General features: G+C 41.6%; 1 protein-coding gene across 6 annotated transcripts in view; it reads right to left on the reverse strand.

Moving 5' to 3' along the window:
* Positions 1–522: 522 nt before the first annotated feature.
* LOC133488054 (CAP-Gly domain-containing linker protein 4-like) overlaps positions 523–27,951 on the reverse strand; it is a 44,842-nt gene continuing 17,413 nt past the window's right edge. For 2 of the 6 annotated variants that reach the window (XM_061795474.1, XM_061795473.1), the window contains exons 7-15: positions 24,570–24,815; positions 22,549–22,684; positions 22,261–22,392; positions 13,302–13,448; positions 13,081–13,215; positions 5,730–5,853; positions 3,059–3,126; positions 2,878–2,956; positions 523–2,218 (exon numbers count right to left, since the gene is read on the reverse strand). In XM_061795474.1, the coding sequence (XP_061651458.1) occupies positions 1,855–2,218; positions 2,878–2,956; positions 3,059–3,126; positions 5,730–5,853; positions 13,081–13,215; positions 13,302–13,448; positions 22,261–22,392; positions 22,549–22,684; positions 24,570–24,815 (1,431 nt within the window). In that variant the 3' untranslated portion in view covers positions 523–1,854. Of the gene's footprint in view, positions 2,219–2,877; positions 2,957–3,058; positions 3,127–3,969; positions 5,530–5,729; positions 5,854–13,080; positions 13,216–13,301; positions 13,449–22,260; positions 22,393–22,548; positions 22,685–24,569; positions 24,816–27,951 lie in introns of those variants that run through there. The other 4 variants (XR_009791543.1, XR_009791542.1, XM_061795475.1 and 1 more) reach the window with 4 other exon arrangements.

A 27,951-nucleotide genomic window follows, 5' to 3' on the forward strand; every position in this document is an offset into this window, starting at 1 on the left:
CTGCGCTTTGTAACCGTAACTTGAGATGGTTTGTATATTCCAATACTGTAAATATGTATGTGTGTGCATGTATATAATTTAAACACTCACTAAAGACCATTCCAGTGGCGTGCAAATGGATAGACTCAGCCCCAGGTATCCCCCAGGTGCTGGCATCTAAGACTCTCCACACTTTGCTTTCTAGCCACTGGTACATGTGAAATTATAAATATAGTAAGTAATATTGTATTATTGTAAAACACTATATATACACTGTATGTACTGCATGAGCATGACGTGGCGGAGCCGCAGCTGGATTGCTGGGTCTCGCTTACACTTAAAGTGCATTTTTGATAGGCTATTCCATCTGCGACGGCACAACGGCATTCACCAGCGACCCAAATTTTCAATGGCATCAAAGCCAGTAGCCGACAGTCAACCACTCATCGAACACTGCAGGCTGTGTGATAGTTTGGTCAGTTTGGTCAGGCTTAATAGAAAAAGTGGACAAAAAGTGAGATAGAAGGAAAAATGAACAATGGGTCAAATTAGAATTGTTTTATTCATTTACTATTTTAGTAAATATGTAAATACAGTATCAAACCTCACTGGAATGCATTCGACTTACAAACATACATCCAAATTTCACTATACGAAATGGATCTGAAATAATGATTGAATAAAGATGTCTAGGTTAGAGGGCACAGTCAAAGAAATGCTCAAGCAAATTCATCTTCCATATTGTAATGTATATGGTTTCTTTCATTTTCATCTAATAGAAGGATGGTCTGTACTTGCGTTTTTGGATTTGAAGCGATTATACGTTTAGGGTGGAATCTGATCACTTGCTTTAACAGATGAGTCAGAGAACCGTTTGGCTCCAACCACCAGTTTCTTTCAATTGCAGGGGGACGCCCATCGACAGAACCTCGCTGAAGATCTTTTAGCTACTCTTGTAGCCCACACACCATAATTAAATGCTGCGCAAGTCTTTTACAGAAAAGTGGCTTGGTTGCACATGCACAATGGATGACCTGCTCTCTGTAAATTTAGACTGATAACTGTAATCAAATGGGATACTATCCAGTTCAACTTCAGAACTTAAGGATAATTGCGTTTGCCCTCTCGCGCTGCTTTAACTTCGCATTGACTTGACTTATGCATTACCACAACAGAAACTCGACACGCTTCGCTTTCTCGTCTACAGATGTACATATGAAATTATATATAAAGTCAAATATTATTGTAAAACACAATATTTATGCTGTATTATTACAGATTGGCACCACCGGCAAGTTGGCAGCAGCCGGGTGGATGGTGCTCCATACCCGCAGAAAAATATTTTTTCTTGTGAAAGCTTGTGTGCATTTGCTGACAAGAGACTAAGTGTCGCGATTTTGTCCACAGGTTATAAAATAGGTAAGTATTCTTTTAAAACACAATATACATGCTGTATTATACTTTATTGGTACTGGTTGGCAATGGCAGTGACCAGTTGCCGCTCGCTTAAAACTGGAAATGTATCTTATGGTTGTGACAGCTCACATGCCACATTTGATTGGCCGTTACATCTGCGATATTTACTCGCATGCGTTCTGATTCAAGAAATTAATGTCTGAGACTGCAATCAGATTAGAAGTAGTTAAATCCCGCTGGAAAAAATTCTAATGGGAACTCAAAGCTAATTGAATAAAGTGCATTAATTCTGTCTCCTAAACAATTAGCTGGGTGTAAACTATCAAACAAATGCTTTTAGGTAGAAAATTCAAAATAAAGCAGTGCGGATGATAAATGCTTTTAAAATGTTGGACTATACAATTGCTTAAAATAGAGAGATTCCACTTTTTATTATACCTTCTGTGAAAGGTCCATTTCTCAACTGTTTTCATCTACCAAGCAGGAACCATTGATGCCACGATAGGTAACACGGTTCGGACGGACGAGCGCACCGTGGTCCGGGCGGCAGGTGAAGTAGCGGTGGCCGTGTACAGAACCATCGTTCTTTCCCTTGGGGCTTCGGAGCTCCAGACCCAGCCAAAGGCCCGGAGCAAAGTCAGTCGTGCCCATGTAACGGATGGAGGCCATTTCGTTGGCGCTGTTCAACAGCACCTGCATACCCTCATGGAGGCGGACCTGCTTATCAGAACTGTAGACGGTGCCAGCGGGACTCCTTGCAATGCTGCTGCCGCTGCCTCCACTCAATGTGCTCCAGCGGCGACGATGAGGGTGGGAACGACTCCTTCGGTTTTTGTTTCGTTTTTTTATGGATGTTGGGAAGTGGGAGCATGGGGGTGAGGGGGGAGGGGGGGGGGGAGGGGGGGGGGCAAAGAATCAAATATCAGGAAATTAACATGATCAATAAAACATTAACAAAAGACTGACAGAAGCTAAAATGATTGGAACCTCCAAGGTTGTGAAATTGTGAAAAGCAACCAACATTTTCAGGAAAAATGTGCCAATAAAGGTGAGCTAAACCTTGCGGGTCATTGTGGCGTCACACACAACATTGAAATTCTGGTTTCCCTCAGAGCACCGTTATGACAGTGAAACCAGAACAATGTATAATCACCTCATCATATTCTAGGCATAGATTTTAGCATGAAACTAAATGTATTTTTTTTTTAAACATAAAAAGTATTTTAGACACTAGTGTTTGTGGGTGGGGAGAGGAGAAAACAGAGGTCGACCATAGGCTCAGAACGGATTATGTTGGACGTTATAAAGCTCCACTGTTTTTAACAGCCTGAAATTAAATCCCTTGTTGAACTATTTAAGGTTTTTCTTAAAATAGGAACTCTGCTGATGAACACGTCTGCTTTTCATCAGTCTCAATTTCTCTGTAGCTGAGAATGATGGCCATGATCTGTGAAATTGTATTGCATGTACAACAAGACACACCTGGTCACGGGGTTTCTTCTGCTGGTCTCCTTGGGTGGAGCAATGGCAGATGATGTGCTGAAACTGCGGCGAATCACCCCTGCACGACAATCACAAGAATCAAGTGTGTATATTGTGCCAAAAGATGATGAATGCAGAGACACGTTTGAAACAAGGGCTGCAATATGGGCAGCAATCTCACCGCTGATTGATGGGTGATTGAGATGTGACGAGGAGAGCTCTGAGAGGCAATCAACAGATCCGTGGATCCTGGGTGCGTGCAAAATAATAATCAGATGTAGCGTAAATAGCATAACATGATCACCTATGCAAAATCTGCCTGCAGCAAAGTCACTTTTAATTCAGTAACTGCTGTCGTATAACATTTGCGTTTTCAAATAAAAATACAATTACTTTACACAATTGCTCGCTCTGACACAAGCAAAAAGTGCTGTGACATGAATTTCCCCACTGCGAGAGCAATAAAGGATTATCTTATCTCCCTCCAGCAAGAGAAGTGTTGCTTGTTTTCCTAATGGCGTGTTATAGCTGCTGTCAGGAGAAGAAAAAGGAGGTTCAAACACGTTGCTCCATGGAGAGAAACTGAGATTCTCCCTATGAAGGACGGGGAAGCATGTGTGTGGGTGAAAAAAAAGGAAGTATAGGTCTTTGGGTTAATTAGGGGGAAAACAGAACAGAAAAAAGAGATGGCAAACACAAAGGTTCTTACTCGCCCAAAGCAGGTCCCATTTCAAAAATGGTGTCAATAGTAGATTAAAAGAAACAATGTAAGGAGAGTAATGAAAGCAATAAAGAAATGAGGAGACAAACGTTCCTCGAAAATTTCCCTGAGGGTCTATAGAGAGTTGTCGTGGCAGAGCAAAATCAGCCCTACCTTGATTTTAAAAGTAAAACCAGCAATTTCGCTTTTAAATGATACAGCGCACTAAATTATACCTGGCATGTGACTATCGAAAACGACTCCAGGCTGTCCATAAATAGCTACCTTAGCACTTGATATGCCCATTGAGTCAGTGCTGCCTCTTGAGGCAACTGATCTAAAAAGTTCATGGCGATAAAATGGTTCATTAAATTGTAGAAATGCAAACTCACTCGCTGGGTCTTGATGGCGTGCACTTTTGAAGCCAAGATCCCAGATTATGATCAGCAAGAGTGACACGCACTCCATAGAGTAGATTGATAAAAAGATGACATAAATGACATGGAATAGCATTGAATACAGTTGCTGCAACAACTGCAGGCTACAGTATGTACTAATTCATTCACACTCTAGCTCTACCGATTATCAGAATAGTAAATAATACAGATAATAATAATGTCTTGGTTGCATAAATATGTGGCAGGTCCAACAAAATAATAAATAAATTTGTCCCCCTTCCGCTTAGCCGGCTGGGGGTTTTGGGTTCCCCACAGCTCCTCCCACCTCCCACCCCGGCCCCGTGGCCCTTGTAGTCCTCGTCTTCGTCTCCCCTTTCAGGCACCGCCGACATTCCTCCTTCTCAACTGGCGTGGGGCACTGGTTCGCCAGTGGCAGGTCACTACTAGCCCTCCTGAGGGGTGGCTGACCCCTGTGTTGGGCCCTTCTTACTCCCTGCTGGGATTGGGGGAAGTGGCCGGCTGACTGACTCATTTGTACTCAAGTGTACCTACTGGATTTAGTCACTACATAGTACCTCCTACACCACACACCAGTAGCACTGCCAAGCTCACTATCCCTGTCCTGTCCTCTCCACTTTAATGAGTTCTTCCCTTACAGGGTGTGGCACTCCATTTCCTTCAGACTACTATGTAACGTTAAAAAATTTATATGTTGTGCTATTCTGCTATTTTCCCTTTTTTTTGGTTCATTTTTACTCTAAGCTCTCTTTTCCCTCACAAACCTTGTTCTGTCCAACTGCATTCCCAATAATCATTACAATAAAAACAACAACAGTGGGAGAATTTCAAACTCCCCTGTCACACAGAAAAAGTCTTCCAGTACAAAAAAGGCATACAGAGCCAGAATTCTGCATGACCAAACAGCTGAACAACACGGGTTTCCTGATTTTTATTGAATTATAATCTGACGCAACAGTCTGTAATACCAGGCAAGTATCTTGGACATCTTCCTACAGAGCAAATGCCAGATGATGAAGACATTTGTAGGCGGCATTAAGATGCTTGGAAACAAGTTTAATGCTTGATGTACAAAATGGATTCTTGCTCATATACAGTGCCGTGAAAAAGTATTGGCCCCCTTCTCAAATTCTTAGATTTTTGCATAGTTTCCCTACTTTAATGTTTAAACAATCAATCCAATATAACCTAACTGAACTTAAAATGCTGTTTTTAAATAGAGATTTCATTTATTATGGGGGAAAAACTATTCAGTTACCTGGCCCTGTGTGGAAAAGTAATGGCTCCTGAAACCTCATAACTGGTTAGGCTATCAGCAGCAGCAACAACTGAAATCAATGATCTTGGATCAATCACCTTGGGTATTCTTTTGCTTCTAGGGACAACACCTCATTCTCTTATCTATGATTTAAACATTGTACCCACAATCTATACTTTAAGGCGAGGTTTGCCACTGCTGGCTCATTGGCTGCCACATAAAATGCAGAAGTCATGGCAAGAGAAGGCCTTGAGCGTCTCGACTCACACCTCGGACTCCTGTTAATTACAAGCATAGAGGCGAATTTTTGCCACACAGGGTAACATCATTATGGCAACACTAGCACAAATGACATTGTCAAAGGAACTCATTAGCGGCAAATGTATTGACGAAGCCAACCTCAGGCTATTCTGTAGTTAGACATCGTTCAATCCAACAGAGGTTTAATCCAATTGTAACTTCACGGATGAGTGCTCACCGTTGAACACGAGATGGAGGAGCAAAGACTCCATGTCTTGGGGGGCAGTTAAAGTATCTCACTGCCCCCACTGATCCATCATTCTTCCCACTGGGTGTGTCCAGTGCGATGCCCAACCAGTGGCCTGGAAGGAGAGACAAACTGTAAAGTCGATCATGAACCAATCCCAGTCAATTTACTTACTCCTTATTTTATTTTCTTCTTTGTCTGACAAAGGATATATTTCTTCATTGAGGAACACTTTCCAAAGCAATGCTGTGAATAATATAATCAAATAAAAATTATAAAAATAGAAACCTAAAAAATAAAAATATATGACAAAAAATACATTTCTTTTCACCATCATGTTAAAGTTTTCAGTTAATATGACAAATTATTAGGGCTGTTTGTGAATCATGGTGACTCAACTTGGTGTTGGAGTCTGCCAAAAAACTTACACTGAGTCAGAATTTTCAGCCTCGAATCACATTAAATCAAAGAACGACATACGACTGACTTCATTCATTCATTTCCCGTACCGCTTATCCTAACTAGGGTCACGGGCCGGGCGTACTGGAGGCTATCCCAGCTATCTTCGGGCGAGAGGCGGGGTACACTCTGAACTCCATCCATCCATCCATTTTTGGAGCCGCTTCTCCTCACACGGGTCGGGGGCGTGCTGGAGCCAATCCCAGCTATCATCGGGCAGGAGGCGGGGTACACCCTGAACTGGTGGCCAGCCAATCGCAGGGCACATACAAACAAACAACCATTCACACTCACATTCACACCTACGGGCAATTTAGAGTCTTCAATCAACGTACCACGCATGTTTTTGGGATGTGGGAGGAAACCGGAGTGCCCGGAGAAAACCCACCCAGGCACGGGGAGAACATGCAAACTCCACACAGGCGGGGCCGGGGATTGAACCCCCGTTTCTGGCTGACACTATTTGGACTTACCGCGCATAGCCTCTGAGCATGTACGCAGTCGTTGCTATACAACAATCCTTAACATGTCCTCCTGAAATACAAAATGGTGGGCAGTAATATTTTATTCCCTGAACTTGCCACCAGTCAATCACAGGACTCATATAAACAACGGTTCACACTCACATTTCCACCTTGCTGTGATGCACACATGCTAACTACAGGTGCCCCGTGCTGTCGGATAAAAGTATCATTATCAATTATTGAACTGTATTGAATGGGCTACAGACATTCAGTTTAAACATAAAATATTGACATTCTCGAGATGGGGAACTTTCAATGAAAAGTGACTTATATAGAAGGTGAAAAAACTAAGGATAATCAATCAATCAATCAATGATTGATTGATTGAAGATTAAAGCTTTGTCAAGGCATGTAATGAATGCACTGTACTTCTTTTGGTAGACACTTGGCACATTCGTAATTACTAAATGTCCTCCCAAATGTATGTTTTTCTGTTGACAACATTTAAAAAAAACACCTTGGAATCTGCCAAAGTGGGGGGTTACAGATGTTACGTATTCTGAATCAATTTATAAATGGTGTAATACTGGGAAAAAAGTGGAACTCTAAAGTGCAGTACATTTCAGACAGTGAATGTGACACGCGTAGTGCAAGCAAGCAATAGGCCTCTGCCATAAGGGTATAGTCCATGATAATATCGGTCTGCTTATTTTACACAATACAAAAATGTAATGTCGCAATATTGACAGTATTGCGAGTGGCAAGTACATATGCGCACACATTAGTTCTTGGGTACACAACAGATAAGCCACAACACGTTAGATAACAGAGCAATAGCTTGTCAGCCACCACTTTACCATTTTGTCATTTGTACCGAGAAGGGGAGCAACTTAATAGCCACTGGAAACGACCGTGCCGACATAACAGGCCATGATATGCGTGAATAACTCTCACTTATACTGTATTCTTCTTCAAAAGTATTGGAACAGTGAGGCCAGTTCCTTCATTTTTGTTGTAGACTGAAAATATTTATGTTTGACATTTAAAAATTAGCGGCACGGTGCACGACTGGTTAGAGCGTCTGCCTCACAGTTCTGAGGACCGGGGTTCAATCCCTGCACGCCCGCGACCCTAGTGAGGAGAAGCGGCTCAGAAAATGGATGGATAGATTTAAAAATGAACATGAATCAAGAGGGAGGCACAGTGGATGACTGGAATCTGGTGGAATGACTGGTTAGTACAACCCCAATTCCAATGAAGTTGGGACGTTGTGTTAAGCACAAATAAAAACAGAATGCAATGATTTGCAAATCATGTTCAACCTATATTTAATTGAATACACTACAAAGACAAGTTCAAACTTAACTCAAGTTTAATGTTCAAACTGATACATTTTATTGTTTTTAGCAAATAATCATTAACTTAGAATTTTATGGCTGCAACACGTTCCGAAAAAGCTGGGACAGGTGGCAAAAAAGACTGAGAAAGTTGAGGAATGCTCATCAAACACTTGTTTGGAACATCCCACAGGTGAACAGGCTAATTGGGAACAGGTGGGTGCCATGATTGGGTATAAAAGGATGGGGCGAGGTTCACCACTTTGTGAACAAATGCGTGAGAAAATAGTTGAACAGTTTAAGGACAATGTTCCTCAAGGTACAATTGCAAGGAATTTAGGGATTTCATCATCTACGGTCCATAATATCATCAAAAGGTTCAGGGAATCTGGAGTAATCACTGCATGTAAGAGGCAAGGCCAAAAACCAACATTGACTGCCCGTGACCGTCGATTCCTCAGGCGGCACTGCATCAAAAACAGACATCAATGTGTAAAGGATATCACCACATGGGCTCAGGAAGACTTGTCCCAACCAATGTCAGTAAATACAGTTCGGCGCTACATCCGTAAGTGCAACTTGAAACTCTACTCTGCAAAGCAAAAGCCATTTATCAACAACACCCAGAAACGCCGCCGGCTTCTCTGGGCCCGAGCTCATCTCAGATGAGCAAAGTTCAAAAGCCACCATCTGTGATGGTATGGGGCTGTGTTAGTGCCAATGGAATGGGTAAGTTACACATCTGTGAAGGCACCATTAATGCTGAAAGGTACATACAGGTTTTGGAGAACCATATGCTGCCATCCAAGCAACAGCTTTTTCATGGACGCCCCTGCTTATTTCAGCAAGACAATGCCAAACCATATTCTGCACGTTACAATATATTTGTTTATATGTGCCCTGCGATTGGCTGGCGACCAGTTCATGGTGGACGCGGCCTCTCGCCTACAGTCGGCTGGGATAGGCTCCAGCACACCCGAACCCTAGTGAAGATAAGCGGTTTAGAAAATGAATGAATGAATCAAGAGATGCGGATTTGCCCAACTCGCAATCTTTTCGAGTTAAGAGTCATCACTGAGGCAATTTTTTTGCTTTGTTTTGCGAGTAAAAATTTGACACACACGTCAATATCAGACACTCCATCGCTGGATGGTGCCAGTGAACTACGCAACAAAATGTGAAGGTACAGGTAACTTCTTTATTGCCACCCCCAGTTAAAGTTTACTGTAAAACTAAACATAAAACAAAGAATTACATGTTGTGTATTTAACCAAACCACATAACTTTGTTTTTACCAAAGTCCACTAGTTTCATGTTAACACATAATGCGAACGCTATACCTGGGCTAGCGAAACAAATATCAATATCGCCATCGTTGTAAATTATTAAACAAATTATATTTGAACACAAATGGTGCAACAACACATGCAGACAGTGCCTATAACAATCACAAGCATACATTTATGCGCAGCAAAAACTGACTAATATCACTGCATTTTCATTTTGTATGTATGTATAAATCGAATATGTATGTATGTATGTCTGAGGTCCTGAGCACTCTGGTGAAGGTTTTCGTCAAGGATATCCCTGTACTTGGCCACATTCATCTTTCCTTTGATTACATCCAGTCGTCCTGTCCCTGCAGCTGAAAAACACCCCCACAGCATGATGCTGCCACCGCCATGCTTCACTGTTGGGACTGTATTGGACAGGTGATGAGCAATGCCTAGTTTTCTTCACACATACCACTTAGAATTAAGGCCAAAAAGTTCTAACTTGGTCTCATCAGACCAGCAAATCTCATTTCTCACCATCTTGGAGTTCTTCAGGTGTTTTTTTTAGCAAACTCCATGCGGGGCTTCCATGTGTCTTGCACTGAGGGGAGGCTTCCGTCGGGGCAATCTGCCATAAAGCCCCGACTGGTGGAGGGCTGCAGTGATGGTTGACTTTCTAGAACTTTCTCCCATCTCCCGACTGCATCTCTGGAGCTTAGCCACAGTGATCTCTGGGTTCTTCTTTACCTCTCTCACCAAGGCTCTTCTCCCCCGATTGCTCAGTTTGGCCGGACGGCCAGCTCTAGGAAGGGTTCTGATTGTCCCAAACATCTTCCATTTCAGGATTATGGAGGCCACTGTGCTCTTATTAACTTTAGGTGCAGCAGATTTTTTTTGTAACCTTGGCCAGATCTGTGCCTTGCCACAATTCTGTCTCTGAGCTCTTCAGGCAGTTCCTCATGATTCTCATTTGCTCTGACATGCACTGTGAGCTGGAAAGTCTTATATAGACAGATGTGTGGCTTCCTAATCAAGTCCAATCAGTATAATCAAACATAGCTGGACTCCAATGAAGGTGTAGAACCATCTCAAGGATGATCAGAAGAAATGGACAGCACCCGAGTTAAATATGAGTGTCACAGCAAAGGGTCTGAATACTTATGGCAGTGTGATATTTCAGTTTTTCTTTTTTAATAAATCTGCAAAACCTTTAACAATTCCATTGTTTCTGTCAATATGGGGTGCTGTGTGTGCATTAATGAGGAAAAAAAATAACTTAAATGATTTTAGCAAATGGGTGCAATATAATAAAGAGTGAACATTTTAAGGGGCTCTGAATACGTTCCGTACCCACTGTAGGTAGGTGATAACTTAGCTTAAATCTCCCTGACTTTCCTAGTTTACAATATGTAAGAACAACAACGCATAGTCCTTTGTGGACGTGTTGAGTGAACGTGAACCTCAGGGTTGAATCATTAACTGAATGAGGAAGCACTTGAATGATTCTGTGAAAAAGAACTGAACGCTTCAGTGAATGACTCGAACTAATATTTTTAAAACTGATTCTACTGATTAATTCCATTCAAAAGAACTGCCATGCGCATTACTAGTCTGATGCTTGGACTTAAATACTTAAAAAAATAATAATAATAATTAGGCTTTACATGATCAGAATTTTTGGGGCCGATCAGAGAGTTGAAAAAAACAATAACCGATCACCGATCCGATCACAAGATGGAGGAATGTGTCTATTTAAATGACCTGTTCATTTACTGTATATACTTGTGTACTTAATTGCTCAAAAAATATATTTACAATAAATAATGTATCTTTGTTCATCTATTTATGCCAGTGAGGCATAGTGACAGACAGAACAATTGACAAATGGTCTATTAGATGGCAGGAAGTACATACAGTAATTAATGTATCCACTTTTTGTGACATTTTTGTTTGTTGGTGTTCCGTGAGATTTTTCAATTGTAAAATATGTTCCTTGGCTCCATAAAGGTTGGAAATCACTGCTCTAGTCAGGTTGTGTATTCTAATCAGTCAGGTCAAACCAACATGACAGAAATAACGGGTGCTAATTTACTGCAATTCAATTACTTTATTTTTAATTAAATTACTTCACCCGCACCGAAACTTTAGAGCATGATTCGACAGAACGGCGGCATGTTTAAGCGCAACCGTTCATGGTACCACTAGCTTGCTAGGCTACATAACGTTTTGTTGCGTGCTTGCGAGCCGTATCGTATTCAAAGTACGGGAACATACCTCAAATAGGCCTTAAACGAACATCCTCTCCTGAGCAACGGTGACCACCAACACACGTTTTTCCCCATTTTATCCTTATAATACAATGTTGGCGCGCTCCACTCTTGTTGTCTTCGCCACCGTAACGAGTGTATTCGGTCGCATTTGAGTTGGCAAGATAAAGCCCAATGATCGTAAAAAACGGGATGCAGTGGTATCGCAATACAAGATTTTATTGCAGTAGTCTGACAATCGTGAAAGAGCAAATTTGTCTTGTAGTCTGATTCGGGCATTACGTGTCTGTCTCAGACGTGTTGTCTGTTCCACACCGCCGACATGTTTTCTTTTGTTTTTTTTAATAACTTTATTGGCCCTCAGATATTTCCAATACTACGTCAAAAAACGCGCGACAAGTCTAAAAATAAACTAGCTTTTGGATTCAACTATACTGTGCATGACGGCGAGGCGGAGTAAATGTCTTTTACGGAGCCGATCAATGACGTCATTGATCGGGTCGCCGAATTGACATTAAAGTCCATCAGCCGATCTGCATAAAATGATAAATATCGGCCGATACCGATGAGCCCGATAAAATCGGTGTAAAGTCTAATAATAATAAACGTTCCTCTGGGTTTTCCTTGGTTGCAGTTTTTGAAGCAGTTGTCTTCTCAAGCCTTTTCCCCCAAAGTATCCTGTGTCTAACCTGAGGTTATCCACAGCCATAACTCATGACTAAACAAAAAATACAGTAAACTGAAATGAAAAGTGCGTGTGTAGCTATACGCAAGTGAATCACTGATTGATAATACTTCAATAATATGCAATGATAATCATGATACTTTGGAAAATTTGCTATTTTTGGCTTCAAAACAATAGGGAATTAACTCAGCTGGTTTCTTTGTATAAGTGAAAAAAATAAATGTTACCAAAGGCAAGTACTACAATATTGTTGATTCTTCATGACGTCCCTTTGGCTAGAACACAAGATTCTAAATAAACAAACTTGAAAGGGCAGACATAATTTATTGATAGCATCCTGAATATTTCAAATAGCCTTTGAATGTTTTATTTTAGCTTTTTAACTACTTTATAGGTAGGTGTCAGATCCTGATCCTTTGTGTGATTGGACGTTTTTCATTTTCAAACACTTTCAGTCTATCATTACACAAATTTGACAGTATATACATAGAACCAGTCATACTGGTGCAGTGGTTGTTCTGTCAGCCAAAGCGCAGCTCCAGGGAGCGTGTCATAATCACCGATTTGCGACACCCGCAGAAAAGTATTACCATAGACGACATTTACAGTACATATATATAGACCCCACCATGTATGCTGAATCGTATGTCGACGTTGAAGCCGTCTACTGTATGAAGATGCTTCATTCATTTGTCATTTTAAGAGCAACAATTTTATACTCAAAGCCTGAATTCATGGGATTAAGATCGAACCATTACTTTGGATTGTATTTGGTCAAGTTAAACGCTCGCTATCATAAGAATTTAACAAACAAATGGAGAAGGGAATTGTGAGATGTGAGTGAATAAATTCTGACCTGGAGCAAAGCTCGTCTTCCCAAAGAAATGGACTACGCCAGTCCTCTGGCCAACGACCAGCACCCTATCCCCCAGGCGCACCTCTGGGCCCCCACAAACAGAGCTACTAGCTGAAGGTGTTTGGCTTCGATATCCTGGAAAGGCAAAGCGTATTTTTGTCAAACATATTGCAGTATCTTGTATGATTCCGTCAATCTTGATGTGGTAAAATAATTCCCACCTGCTGTACCACAGGGACTCTGAGAAATATGTTCCCGTTGTTGCCTGGTAATAAGACGTTGCCTGGGATGGGGACGCGGGCGAGGGCGTTGTCCATGACGTGATTCTAGCGAGGAAGTCGAAGAGGAGAGCGATTGCGAGAGATCGCCTGTGATCAAATCAACAAGGAAAAAAATGACACTGAACATAAAGGGCACCAAAAATGTCAGACATACTTGGTCGGCTAGCTCAAAAATGCAGACGATTTCATGAAATGCACAAATTGTCAGTCAGCACTGTGTCCGACTTTCACTTTGAAACCAACTTATTAGATCTGTGCACTCCACTCCAAATAAAATGTAAAAAAAAAAAAAAAAAAACAAGAGCATAAATCACCCTTTGCTTTAAGTTGATTTTCAATACTAGGCCTTAAATATAAGCAAATACCATTTCAGTTAAATAAGAGTTTGAGGTACTGATACTGTTTGGGCAGATCAATTCTTCATTGTCTTAAATGGTTGTTGTAAAGCTGTCATTTCATACTTTTCATAACCTGCTTTCACTCGGCGTTGTCTGTATATTGGTGCATTAGAAGCATACAAGGAGAGCCTGGATGTATTCACCTGTCTTTTAAGAAAACAAATCACCACTCCAAAAAGTGTTTATAGACACAGCTTGCAACATTAGGATAAATTGGTGTGTGGTGACAATTGCTTCAACACAAAGAGGCATGCGCAGTGAATCTCGGGGGTTAAACATCACACTTTACTGTCCAAAGCTGGAAATTTGTCAGCTCTATTTCAATCCCCCTTCCCACATTGGGACCTTACACAAAGAACAGCGAACTTTAGATGGCCAGTGTGTCAAAGGCTCCAGCCTTTCTGTTCCAGCTAATCGACCTACAGACTGTTTTGAAGTTAAAGAACAGGGGAAGAAATTGAAACTATTTCACGCAACATTTTGTTTTACTGTAAAACAATGAGTCCACCAATCCCAAATGATGTATGCTGTGCCTGACTATAAAAACTAAAGAATCATCAGTCTTAGTCTATTAATTGAATAAATAGCCTGTCATTTTTCTGGTTAGTGAAATGAGAGGGTTTCACAGTGACGCACGACCAAGCTGGTTGCATTGTTGAGCTGGTAAGTCGCAGAAACTCAGGTGGCACTCAGAATCTGGACTGTAAACGTCTAAGAAAAGCCCTGAGAAAGTTTGGTCATAAATTAGTCTGGTTCCTGGGGTGTAAGGAGGTGCTGACACGAACAACCTCACATTTCTTGCGCTGCACACATACATACACACTCACACCTCGTGATGAATTGCTGCTAAGACTATTCAGCCTGTCTATGCCCTGGTTATTAAACTCTACTTAATTGGACTATCAATCACAGCATTCCATTGGCTACTCTAAGGTCCACAATTCCAGTCACGTAAAAATCAATCAACCACCAAAACCTCTGAATATTACCCTTGTACAATAAATCTGTAAACCCCAGAGGGCCCACAAACCATAAAAACCTACCAAGACAAGTTTCGACGATATTCTAAGGTCACTGGCCTGACGATATTACAGGCCAACGTTAGTCAAGAGACGAGGACATCGACCAAGGACTGGTCTTGTCAGCAATCTAATTTATGCACTGTCTGTGAATTTGCCTTTCAACACTGAGCAATATTAATATAGACACATCCATCCATTATCGACACCATTTATCCTTTGCAGGGTCACAGCTTGCAGTCAGACAGAGCAAGGTTTGAGAAGGGCCACACAGCAAGAATAGACAATAATAACATATAGGTGATGGATTTTATCTATGCGTGTCCTGGGAGGGCAGTACTACAGTGAAGAAGGAACCCCAAAGAGTGGAAAATAAGAAAAGACGGGAAGGGTCAAAATTTCAGGACAAGATAAAGGCAGTAAGCCATGCAGTCCGACCGGTGTGTAGTGTGATTGGCTATACGGTGCTTATCACGCCTGTAAAGCATTTATTTAAGTGCAAATAGGATCACAGCCCAAGAAGATAATGGGATCACAAGGGGCTGTGTACAGCAATTAGAAAGTGACCCTACAACAAACAACTGGGGAGACTTGCGATTCCACGTCACCACATATGCTTGCACGCTATCACCGGTGTGCAGAGTTGCTGTGCAGGTACATTGATGAAGGAGGACATGGCCGCACACTTCCGCGTGGGACACATCAGCCCACAGAGTAACAGTGAAGGCAAAGATGATGATGTGATGACAACCATAACATCAGAAATCGACATATTGGGAGCATTGTGACAAAGCTATATGTTGACAATAATAGTGAAACAATGAATGCACACTACAAAATGAGTCCTCCTGCAAGGTGATTTTCAAGCAGAAACCTGTAAGATGTGGCCGACTATAAAAGTGTCAACTTGTCCATACGCCGTCCATCACTCATGATCAATGTTTCAGGGTTTCTTCACATTTAAGATTTCAAAATTCCATACTTTTTCTTATAGGTAAAAAATAATAATAATAATAATAATTTGCGACATTTGATTAAATAGAAGTGGCTCATTCTGATTTTTTATACTGTATGTCAGTATCTCGCCAAATAATAAACCAATGCGCAGCAGAGGATGGTTGCCTGTGCAAAGTCCATTAATCCTTAATAATTGCACACCTCGAAGGGCATTATCCCGCTTATACCATGGTCTCTTGGCGATTAAAATAATTAATGAAACTACCAATTAATAATTTTATACATGTTGTCATCAAAATAGAAAGTTTTACTCGAACAATTTATTTTCCCTTGCAACGCCTAAGGACTTGACTATGAAGAGCCATTCAAATTCCATAACTTTCTAAGGGAATGTAAATGCTATTCAGTATTTGAGCAAATAGATTTTGTAGTTTGACAATGTTAAATAACAACCACAGGTTTGATGATAAAATCACGACGTATTATTAAACATAAATTTGGTATATTTATGTGAGACGGGTGATGCAGGTTCTAGGGCTTGCAAGGCTGCACTCTGTCTTTGTTGACTGGACAGCAGTGTAAAATTGTCGCAGGATATCATGCAAAACATCAACGGTGAAGTGTTCAGTATGGATTTGTCAGTTTTTGTACTAGGAAGTGTCTTGGCATTTTAAACTCCTACATCCCCAATTCCAATGAAGTTGGGACATTGTGTTAAACATAAATAAAAACAGAATACAATGATTTGCAAATCATGTTCAACCTATATTTAATGGAACACACTACAAAGACAAGATATTTAATGCTCAAACTGATAAACTTTATTGTTTTTGGCAAATAATCATTAACTTAGAATTTTATGGCTGCAACACATTCCAAAAAAGCTGGGACAGGGTCATTTTTACCATTGTGTTACATCACCTTTTTTTTTAACAACATTCAATAAACGTTTGGGAACTGAGGACACTAATTGTTGAAGCTTTGTTGGTGGAATTCTTTCCAATTCTTGCTTGATGTTCAACAGTCCGGGGTCTCCGTTGACGTATTTTCCGCTTCATAATGCGCCACACATTTTCAATGGGAGACAGGTCTGGACTGCAGTTAGGCCAGTCTAGTACCCGCACTCTTTTACTATGAAGCCACGCTGTTGTAACACATGCAGAATGTGGTTTGGCATTGTCTTGCTGAAATAAGCAGGGCATCCATGAAATAGATGTTACTTGGATGGCAGCATATGTTTCTCCAAAACCTGTATGTACCTTTCAGCATTAATGGTGCCTTCACAGATGTGTAAGTTACCCATGCCATTGGCACTAACACAGCCCCATACCATCACAGATGCGGGCTTTTGAACTTTGCATCCATAACAGTCCGGATGGTTCTTTTCCTCTTTGGCCCAGAGGACACGACGTCCATAATTTCCAAAAACAATTTGAAATGTGGACTCGTCGAACCACAGAACACTTTTCCACTTTGCATAAGTCCATCGTAGATGAGCTCAGGCCCAGAGAAGCCGGCGGCAATTCTGGGTGTTGTTGATAAATGGCTTGTGCTTTGCATAGTAGAGTTTCAAGTTGCACTTACGGATGTAGTGCCGAACAGTATTTAATGACATACGGTTTTCTGAAGTGTTCCTGAGCCCATGTGGTGATATCCTTTACACATTGATGTCGGTTTTTGATGCAGTGCCACGTGAGGGATCGAAGGTCACGGGCACTCAATGTTGGTTTTCGGCCTTGCCGCTTACAGGCAGTGATTTCTCCAGATTCCCTGAAACCTTTTGATGATATTATGGACCGTAGATGATGAAATCCCTAAATTCCTTGCAATTGTACATTGAGGAACATTGTCCTTAAACTGTTTGACTATTTTCTCACGCACTTGTTCACAAAGAGGTGAACCTCGTCCCATATTTGCTTGTGAATGACTGAGCAATTCAGGGAAGCTCCTTTTATACCCAATCATGGCACCCACCTGTTCCCAATTAGCCTGTTCACCTGTGGGATGTTCCAAACAGGAGTTTGATGAGCATTCCTCAACTTTCTCAGTCTTTTTTGCCACCTATCTCAGCTCTTTTGGAACGTGTTGCAGCCATAAAATTCAAAGTTAATGATTATTTGCTAAAAACAATAAAGTTTATCACTTTGAACATTAAACATCTTGTCTTTGTAGTGTATTCAATTGAATATAGGTTAAACATGATTTGCAAATCATTGTATTCTGTTTTTATTTATGTTTAACACAACGTCCCAACTTCATTGGAATTGTACATGTAATTTCCCTCACAGAATGAATAAAGTATCTATCTATCTAATACGGAAAGTATTCAGGCCACCTTAAATTTTTCACTCTTTGTTATATTGCAGCCATTTGCTAAAATCATTTAAGTTATTTTTTCCCTCAATGTACACACAGCACCCCATATTGACAGAAAAAAAAAGGAATTGAAATGTTTGCAGATTTATTAAAAAAGAAAAACTGAAATATCACACAGCCATAAGTATTCAGACCCTTTGCTGTGACACTCACATTTAACTTGGGTGCTGTCCATTTCTTCTGATCATCATTGAGATAGTTCTACATCTTAATTGGAGTTCAGTTGTGTTTTATTATACTGATTGGACTTGATTAGGAAACCCACAGACCTGTCTATATAAGACCTTACAGCTCACAGTGCCATGTCAGAGCAAATGAGAATCATGAGGTCAAAGGAACTGCCTGAAGAGCTCAGAGACAGAATTAAGGCAAGGCACAGGCCAAGGTTACAAAAATCTTCTGCTGCACTTAAGGTTCCTAAGAGCACAGTGGCCTCCAAAATCCTGAAATGGAAGATGTTTGGGACGACCAGAACCCTTCCTAGAGCTGGCCGTCTGGCCAAACGGAGCAATTGGGGGAGAAGAGCCTTGGTGAGAGAGGTAAAGAAGAACCCAGAGATCACTGTGGCTAAGCTCCAGAGATGCAGTCGGGAGATGGGAGAAAGTTCTAGAAGTCAACCATCACTGCAGCCCTCCACCAGTCGGGGCTTTATGGCAGAGTGGCCCGACGGAAGCCTCTCCTCAGTGCAAGACACATGAAAGCCCCCATGGAGTTTGCTAAAAAACACCTGAAGGACTCCAAGATGGTGTGAAAATAAGATTTGTTCTAATGAGACCAACATAGAACTTTCTGGCCTTAATTCTAAGCGGTATGTGTGGAGAAAACCAGGCACTGCTCATCACCTGTCCAAAACAGTCCCAATAGTCTACCTATGTATAACTCGTGCACTCACTGTAGTTGTCTCGCCATGCTGCACTATTTGCATATACTGGCCACTCATGCCAGAGTAGCATCTGCTCCATTTGCACACTGATTGAAGAGTATCTGTAACATTTGCACAACCAACATTGTCCCAGATTATCGCACTACTTGTCACTTTAAACCGCATACACTCCTTGAAGTCTCAGCGCCCCTTGCACAATGGTCATTGCACCGGTCTATTGCAATATTAGTCATTCGAACAGCTCTAAGTGCTAGAGGACTCTGCATCTTTTTGCACAATTGTTTTTGTCAATGTCTCTGTCTCCAAAGTGCTCTGTAAATTCACTGTCTGTTGTACTAGAGCGGCTCCAACTACCGGAGACAAATTCCTTGTGTGTTTTGGACATACTTGGCAAATAAAGATGATTCTGATTCTGATAGTGAAGCATGGATAGTAGCAGCATCATGCTGTTGTGGTATTTTTTAGCTGCAGGGACAGTATGACTGGTTGCAATCGAAGGAAAGATGAATGCGGCCAAGTACAGGGATAGCCTGGATGAAAACCTTCTCCAGAGTGCTTAGGACCTCAGACTGGGCCGAAGGTTCACCTTCCAACAAGACAATGACCCTCATCACACAGCTAAAATAACGAAGGAGAGGCTTCAGAACAACTCCGTGACTGTTCTTGAATGGCCCAGCCAGAGCCCTAACTTAAACCCAATTGAGCATCTCTGGACAGACCTGAAAATGGCTGTCCACCAACGTTCACCATCCAACCTGACAGAACTCCAGTGGATTAGCAAGGAGGAATGGCAGAGGATCCCCAAATCCAGGTGTGAAAAACTTGTTGCATCATTCCCAAAAATACTCATGGCTGTATTAGCTCAAAGGGATGCTTCTACTAAATACTGAACAAAGGGTCTGAATACTTACGGCTGTGTAATATTTATTTTTTTTATTTTTTAATAAATCTGCAAACATTTCAACAATTCTGTTTTTTTCTGTCAATATAGGGTGCTGTGTGTACATTGAGGAAAAAATATGAACTTAAATTATTTTAGCAAATGGCTGCAAAATAACAAAGAGTGAAAAATATAAGGGGGTCTGAATACTTTCCGTACCGTCTATCTATCTATCTATCTATCTGTCTAAGACAGGGATGTCAAACTCATTTTTATTGCGGGGACACGCTTCCTCTCCGCCAATGTGCTGAGAGGCCCAACTTCAAAATAAAACTTCATATATTACTATATTGAACAGCAATGCCATTTAATGCTCCTATTTTGAAGTTGGCACCGGAGCGCAGTGCCGGAGCTTAATGAAGCCTTAAACATCCACTCGCCCCGTGGTGGCTGGCTGACTAGGTTGCAGGCATTGCTGCAAATGAAGCACTTTTCATATGTAGTAGTGCCCGCAATAACACATTCAGTGCCACTGACTGCTTTAGAAGTTAAATATCCATTTTAACTGGGACGCCTGGCACTGAATGAGTTAAATGCAAAATAAATTGTCAACGATCAGGCTCATTTAACCGTGGCATACAAAATCGCAATCACTATTAAAATTTGATTAATTGTGCAACCAACATGCATTTTATGACACATTTAGGCAGAAATTGAAGAAATTCCACAGGGTTCACATTATTGTTTTCCTCCCACTGTAAATCCTTACTAAATTAACATTTTAAATGTTCAACAATGTAACATATGGGCAGTCAAACTGCATGGATCGGTTGGTCCATATATAAGTGTGAGAGTGACGAGAGTGTCTCACACCCTCGAGCTCTCTCATGTAGCGTTGTAGAGGTGAGGCAAGGCGAGCTCGTTAAAATGAAGCAGATACCTTGTGTCAAAAGTTTCTAACGTGTCGATAAATTACTGCTTTTGCAGTGTTTTTGGTAATGTTCACCAGCACTGTCTCCGTGATTGCCTTCCACCTTTCTTGTCAAACAGAAAACAATGTGAAATGATTCAACTCGTGTAATCTGTTTCTTCACGGGAAGTAAAGTTGCTAGTCATTTTTTTTCTTTTTAAATACAGTAATCCCCCCTTCCATTGCTGGGGTTACGTTCCAGACTACCCCGCAATAAGTGAAAGCTGCGATATAGAAATACCCAACCCTAAATGCTCTTAGCATTTTTTATAGTATTTACGGCACTTAAATTTTTTTTAAAGGATTTTAAAAACTTAAAATAATACAAACTTCACATATACAATATATTTAGAGAGCACAAAGAACCACACAAAAATATTATACAAACAGTATATTATAAAAAAGTGTAACAACTGTAATAATACTGCCATAAAAAAAATCTGCGAGTTAGCAGGACCGCAAAGTGTGAACCGCAATATACTGTAGCGGGGAATTACTGTAGTCGCTAGAGGGGTCGGAAAAGTCGCTAAATAGAGTGACCAAATCGCCAAATTGGCAACACTGATTGTGCCTGTGTAAATTACAGTTCCTCCTCCCTGTTCTTGCTATGATGTTAGTGTAAGCAGTGCACATCAGCGGGTGTGGGCTTTGAATTATGAGAGCAGCTAAAAAATAAAAGATTTAAAAAAATAATAATAATCCGACAAATAAACTTGGGAATTGAAAAGCCCTAAGTGACAGTGTCAATGTGAGTGTGAATGGTCATGTGTCTCTATATGTGCCCTCTGATAGGCTGGCGACCAGTGTAGGGTGTAGTCCACCTTTTTTTCTTCAGTCAGCTGGGATAGGCTCCCACTCTCCCTGAACAGGATAAGTGGTATAGAAAATGGACGGATGGTTTGAAATATTATCCTGTTCAAACCTATTCAAATTATTGAATGTATGTTTGCTTTTTTTTTTTTTTTTTTTTTACATACAGTAATAAGTATGTAGAAAGTCCAAGTAGTGTGCGCCACCCCAGCAACCCTTCCCATTACAAATCATCCCTCAACCCACTCTCAGACCCCAGTGAAGATAAATGATGGCATGTCTGATTTCTTCATGTTAAGTTTTTTGTCTGTGCAGAATGTTTTAAAATCGGTGCAGGTTTTGTTCCAATCTGTTATTGCTTTGAATGAAAAAGCTGATTGCCCTAGGATTGTTTTTCTTTTGGGCACTGCACACTACCCAATGGATGTTGTCCTCGTCAATCAAGCTTATGTATTGGAATCTATACAAACAAGCTTTAATGTCTGTTTTGAGAGCTCAACTTTTGACAACAACTGTAAAACAAATGCTAAAAGCAAAAGGCACATTTTGTAAAAGTAGAAAGCAGGAAGATTTGGATCGTGAGATAATTGGACTTAAGTTACATACCTAACCCTGTGTTAGTCTTGGGGGGAATGAGGGACAGGTCAATGCGACGAGGGCGTGCGGGTGTAGACACCTTATTGGTCCTTTTACGTCTTTCCAAATGTTTGCTTATCTTGGAGAGAGGAGCAAATACTCCTGTAAAAAAAAATTAAAAAAAATTAAAAAATAAAAAGTAATAAGATAAAATGCTATTGCTAGTTCCGCTTCGTAATACATAGTCTTGCTAATGAATTATACTGATTGCATAATAATTGATTTCTAACATGAGTCAAGGGTTGTGCTATGACCTACCGTGTTTGCGTTGGCAGGTAAAATACTGGACGCCTGCTACAGAGCCATCATTCTTCCCCTCTGGTTTCTCAAGCACTACTCCAGCCCAGAGACCACCAGAGAACTCCGTGTTGCCACAGAATTGCAGGGTTCCAACCTGCAAAGGCAACAACATGCATATTTGACTGAAGGTGAAAACAAGGAATAAACACAGTGACTGCAAAACACACTGCACCTTACAAACTGGTCTATACAAGAGGCAGTTAGTATGATCTTATCTGAGCAAATTTAACACTGACAACGGCTGGTTACTTTGATAAGAAGAAAAGGTACTTCCTCTTTGTAACCTTACCAAGCCATGTGGCTCATACGCAATTTGCATTCAACAAATGGCTTAGCTCTCACTTTGATCACAGTGCTTTTTCAATCATGAAAACTGCACACTGGTAATAGAGGCATAGTACATTTGGAGGATGTTTTAGCAAAGTCAAGACAGATACAGTATTAGCTCAGTCATTTGTAAATTAGTTTGAATTTAGGCCTAAGTTCAGTCAATGAAGGCTAACACGACTGGAACAGTGGGTGATCGGATTCTATCTTTCGTCCTTCTATTGCTCCTGGGTGCAATAAGAAGAGAGTAAGTGAAACACATATCAAAGCCAGGGCACAGATAGAAAAAGAACTGTTAATGAGTCCATATTGGCATGCAGTGGTTTTATTATCAGAGAAATCCAAAGAAATCTAACAATGGCTCACTGTTTTGAAGGAAGGAGTAGTAGTATTTTATTATTGTGTGAAAGATGTGAAATGCAATTCTATACTAGTTTTCTTTCTTAGGAAAGCTTATGACAAATGACCAGAGATAGGGTAGTGTGGCCAAATATTGTAGTCAAGTAAGAGTACTGTTACTTCACAGTAATATGACTCAAGTAAAAAGTATTCCTCCAAATATTTACTTGAGTAAGTACTCTGTGAAAAAAACTACTCAAGTAAAGAGTAGATGTGAGTAACTTCAGATTTAAAAAAAAAAAAAAAAAAAAAAGCATGAAAGTCAAATAAAATAAAAATTAATAATATGAGTCCACACCCACCCACCTTCATTTCGATTTTTAAATGCCCACTGAAATGACTGAATGAAGATGCTGTTTGCTGAAGACTTGTTGATTGTGTGTGTTAAAGAGAGAGAGAGGGAGGCGGAGAGGGAGAGAGAGATTTTACAGTAATTTATGACCATAAAATATGCCTAATGCTGCCAGATATACTGCCAAAACGACAATAGATTTGCAAGTTACCGCAAGGTGTTTTCTCAGACTAGAAGTGGGCTGAAATATCCACGTTTGGGGAGACGCGAGACTAAAAGCTGTTTTCTGGAGTCTTTAAAGGAAACACTCGCACAGCTGTTATTTTCCCCCAAAAATGAGTCATTTTGATTGTCCCGCAAAGGCTTTGTGTGCAGTCATGTGACTGCCTTGTGACGTCTGGTTGGCGAACTGAAGTCAAATGACACTAGTGATCATGTTGGATTGGCGCAACTGCTCCCTATGGGGAAGTCGAAGGTGAAGTCTAAAAATAGATTGTGCATGCAATAATGGCTAAATGTAAGTAGTAAGCGGCATGTCAACGGAGTAAAAGTATGGATTCTTCCTAACATAAACACGTAAAAGTAAAAAGTATGGTGCATTCAAACTACTCTGACAAATACAATTTATCCAAAATGTTACGTGAGTAAATTTAACGGAGTAAATGCAGCATGTTACTGACTACCCACCACTGCAAATGACTTTACAATAAAGCATTAATTTAGCAGCTAAAGGTCAGAATTTTCTAAAAAACTAATTAAAATATTGAAAGTAGGCGTCACCATTAATAACCGACACTCTTTCTTAAGGGCACAGCTATTTCTTTAACCCATAACTCACTCACTACCATGAGGAAGTGTTTTTGTTTTCGTGCGCCTCAGAAGATGTACATGAACAATTTTGTATTATCAAGGTTTGAGTTAGAGAAACAATTATGAACTAAACAAAGACTTGACCACACACCTTATGTCCAGCTATCACCACCCGGTCACCGAGCTGGATTCCTATTGAGGCAAGCTTTATCCTGGCTTTATCGGAAAGAGCAGGAGGGGTCTGGACTTGCAATCTTAAAGGCAGAGAGCTGGGCTGTGGCAAAGCCTCTCCTAGTAAGGTCCGCAGTTCTTTGGCCAGGGAGGCAGCATCTGCCATCTCTATGGGCATGTCGAGGGGCTCAGGAACAACATCAGCTGGGTACTGGCCTTTATCGTCCTGTAATATAAGACCACAGAGGACCTAATGTATAAGTTATTACAGGAAACACTTCAACCATAGCGATACAGTTGTCCATTAAGAAAATTCACGAGTATCTCTATGATTGAATTCGGATCATGTCTGAAAAAAGTTTCAATGATTGGAGCGATCCAACCCTTGGAAATATCATAACCATTCAATGCAATGCTGTAAGAAAGTTTTTAAAAAATAGATTTATTTTTTTTTTTTAATCACTTGCATATAGTTTGGAGCATTAGGCCAAATTACCTCAATGCAGCTCCTTCATGCTGCACACATAATATTATTATTAGCTGGGAGACACAGGCACAGGGGATTTTAGACAGTGTGTTCCAGAACTGTTACGACACCAGTACTCAATAAATCCTCCAGTGCATGATCACATTATTCAGCGGTCTGCTACAAGACTTGTGTCAGCACAAGTAGTCGTAAAATCAAACTGTCTGCACTATTTTGCAAGTGTTTATGTTGTTATTCTGTCTATTGCTGATAGTAGAAGAAGTGCAGTAAAACAAATTCTGCCCGTTGTTTAAAAAGTAAATCATATGCTTCAGTCAATAAATAATATCGATCATCATCTTTTCATCTGAATGGCAGTACATTGCCACCGATAAATACAGTGGCACACAACAAGCTAAACGTTTGTGACTTGTATACATTAGTTTCAACAACTGGGATTGCTAATCCTTTTGTGATGAGAAAACTATGAGATGAGAAAAATATGTTAAAAAAAATTAAGAATTTGAGAAGGGGACAAATACTTTTTCCACTGCACTGTATTATGTTATATATGATTCCTATGGAGGAAATAACTAATAGCATCTTGGGTTGCTATTGGCTAGACAGATCAGAAAAGTAACAAAATATCCTGCTATTGGAATGCAATTTTTTCTTGTCGATGGAGTAAAATGTTTTAAGCACTTTTACTGATTATCATGGTTAATAACACATATCCTTAGCAAAGGGCCTTTTCAATTACAGTATGTTTGTTGTGTCTGCTGTGTTCTTTACCATTAGTTTGTTTACAGCATAGGTCATGGCAATAAATGGAACATTTTAGGATGTTTTCACTTTTTAATTTTGGTCTTGAGCTGAACAATAAGAGGTAACAAGGCAACAAAGAAACCCTAGACTATTGTATATTAAGAGCCACTGGTAGTATACTCAATCATATACCATGGCTGATTTTTATGTGCAGTGGATGTTCAATAACTTTTATGGACAGAATTTCTAGGCGCAGCCGAGACGTAGATGGGGTCCGGTTTGGTGGCCTCAGTATTGCATCTCTGCTTTTTGCAGATGATGTGGTTCTGTTGGCTTCATCAAGCCATGATCTCCAACTCTCACTGGAGCGGTTCGCAGCAGTGTGTGAAGCGACTGGGATGAGAATCAGCCACGTCATCTGGCTCCTCTCGATGTGAAGGAGCAACGGCTCTACTCTGAGATCCTCCCAGATGACCGAGTTTCTCACCCTATCGCTAAGGGAGAGCCCGGACACCCTGCGGAGGAAACTCATTTCGGCCGCTTGTATCCAGGATCTCGTTCTTTTGGTCACGACCCACAGCTCGTGACCATAGGTGAGGGAACGTAGATCGTAGAACGTAGATCGACCGGTAAATCGAGAGCTTCGCCTTTCGGCTTAGCTCCTTCTTTACCACAACGGATCGATACAAAGTCCGCATCACTGCAGACGCTGCACCGATCCGCGTGTCGATCTCCCGTTCCATTCTTCCCTCACTCGTGAACAAGACCCCAAGATACTTGAACTCCTCCACTTGGGGCAGGATCTCATCCCCGACCTGGAGAGGGCACGCCACCCTTTTCCGACTGAGGACCATGGTCTCAGATTTGGAGGTGCTGATTCTCATCCCAGCCGCTAAACACTCGGCTGCGAACTGCTCCAATGAGAGTTGGAGGTCACGGCTTGATGAAGCCAACAGAACCACATCATCTGCAAAAAGCAGAGATGCAATACTGAGGCCACCAAACCGTACCCCCTCTCTGCCTCGGCTGCGCCTAGAAATTCTGTCCATAAAAGATATGAACAGAATCGGTGACAAAGGGCAGCCTTGGCGGAGTCCAACCCTCACCGGAAACGAGTCCGACTTACTGCCAGATATGCGGACCAAACTCTGACTCCGGTCGTACAGGGACCGAACAGCCCGTATCAGGGGGTTCGGTACCCCATACTCCCGAAGCACCCCCCACAGGACCACCCAAGGGACACGGTCAAACGCCTTCTCCAAGTCCACAAAACACATGTAGACTGGTTGGGCGAACTCCCATGCACCCTCGAGGACCCTGCCAAGGGTGTAGAGCTGGTCAACTGTTCCACGGCCAGGACGAAAACCATACTGCTCCTCTTGAATCTGGGATTCAACTCCCCGACGGACCCTCCTCTACAGCACCCCTGAATAGACCTTACCAGGGAGGCTGAGGAGTGTGATCCCCCTGTAGTTGGAACACACCCTCCGGCCCCCCTTCTTAAAAAGGGGGACCACCACCCCAGTCTCCCAATCCAGAGGCACTGTCCCCGATGTCCACGCGATGTTGCAGAGGCGTGTCAACCAGGACAGCCCTACAACATCCAGACCCTTGAGGAACTCCGGGCGAATCTTATCCACCCCTGGGGCCTTGCCACCGAGGAATGGCAAGGCCCCAGGGGAAGGCGTGTCGGTGGAATTGAGGAGGTCTTCGAAGTATTCTCCCCACCGGCTCACAATGTCCCGAGTCAAGGTCAGCAGCGCCCCATTCCCACTATAGACAGTGGTGATGGTGCACTGCTTTCCCCTCCTGAGACGTCGGATGGTGGACCAGAATTTCCTCGAAGCCGTCCGGAAGTCTTTCTCCATGGCCTCACCGAACTCTTCCCATGCCCGAGTTTTTGCTTCTGCGACCACCAAAGCTGCACTATGCTTGGCCAGCCGGTACCCATCAGCTGCCTCAGGTGTCCCACAGGCCAAAAAGGTCCGATAGGACTCCTTCTTCAGCTTGACGCCATCCCTCCCCATTGGTGTCCACCAACGGGTTAGGGGATTGCCGCCACGACAGGCACCGACCACCTTAGGGCCACAGCTCTGGTCGGGGATCGGATCGCCAAGGTCCCGGCCTTCGA

The sequence above is a fragment of the Phyllopteryx taeniolatus genome, chromosome 13, assembly GCF_024500385.1.
Source record: "Phyllopteryx taeniolatus isolate TA_2022b chromosome 13, UOR_Ptae_1.2, whole genome shotgun sequence".
NCBI lineage: Eukaryota > Metazoa > Chordata > Actinopteri > Syngnathiformes > Syngnathidae > Phyllopteryx > Phyllopteryx taeniolatus.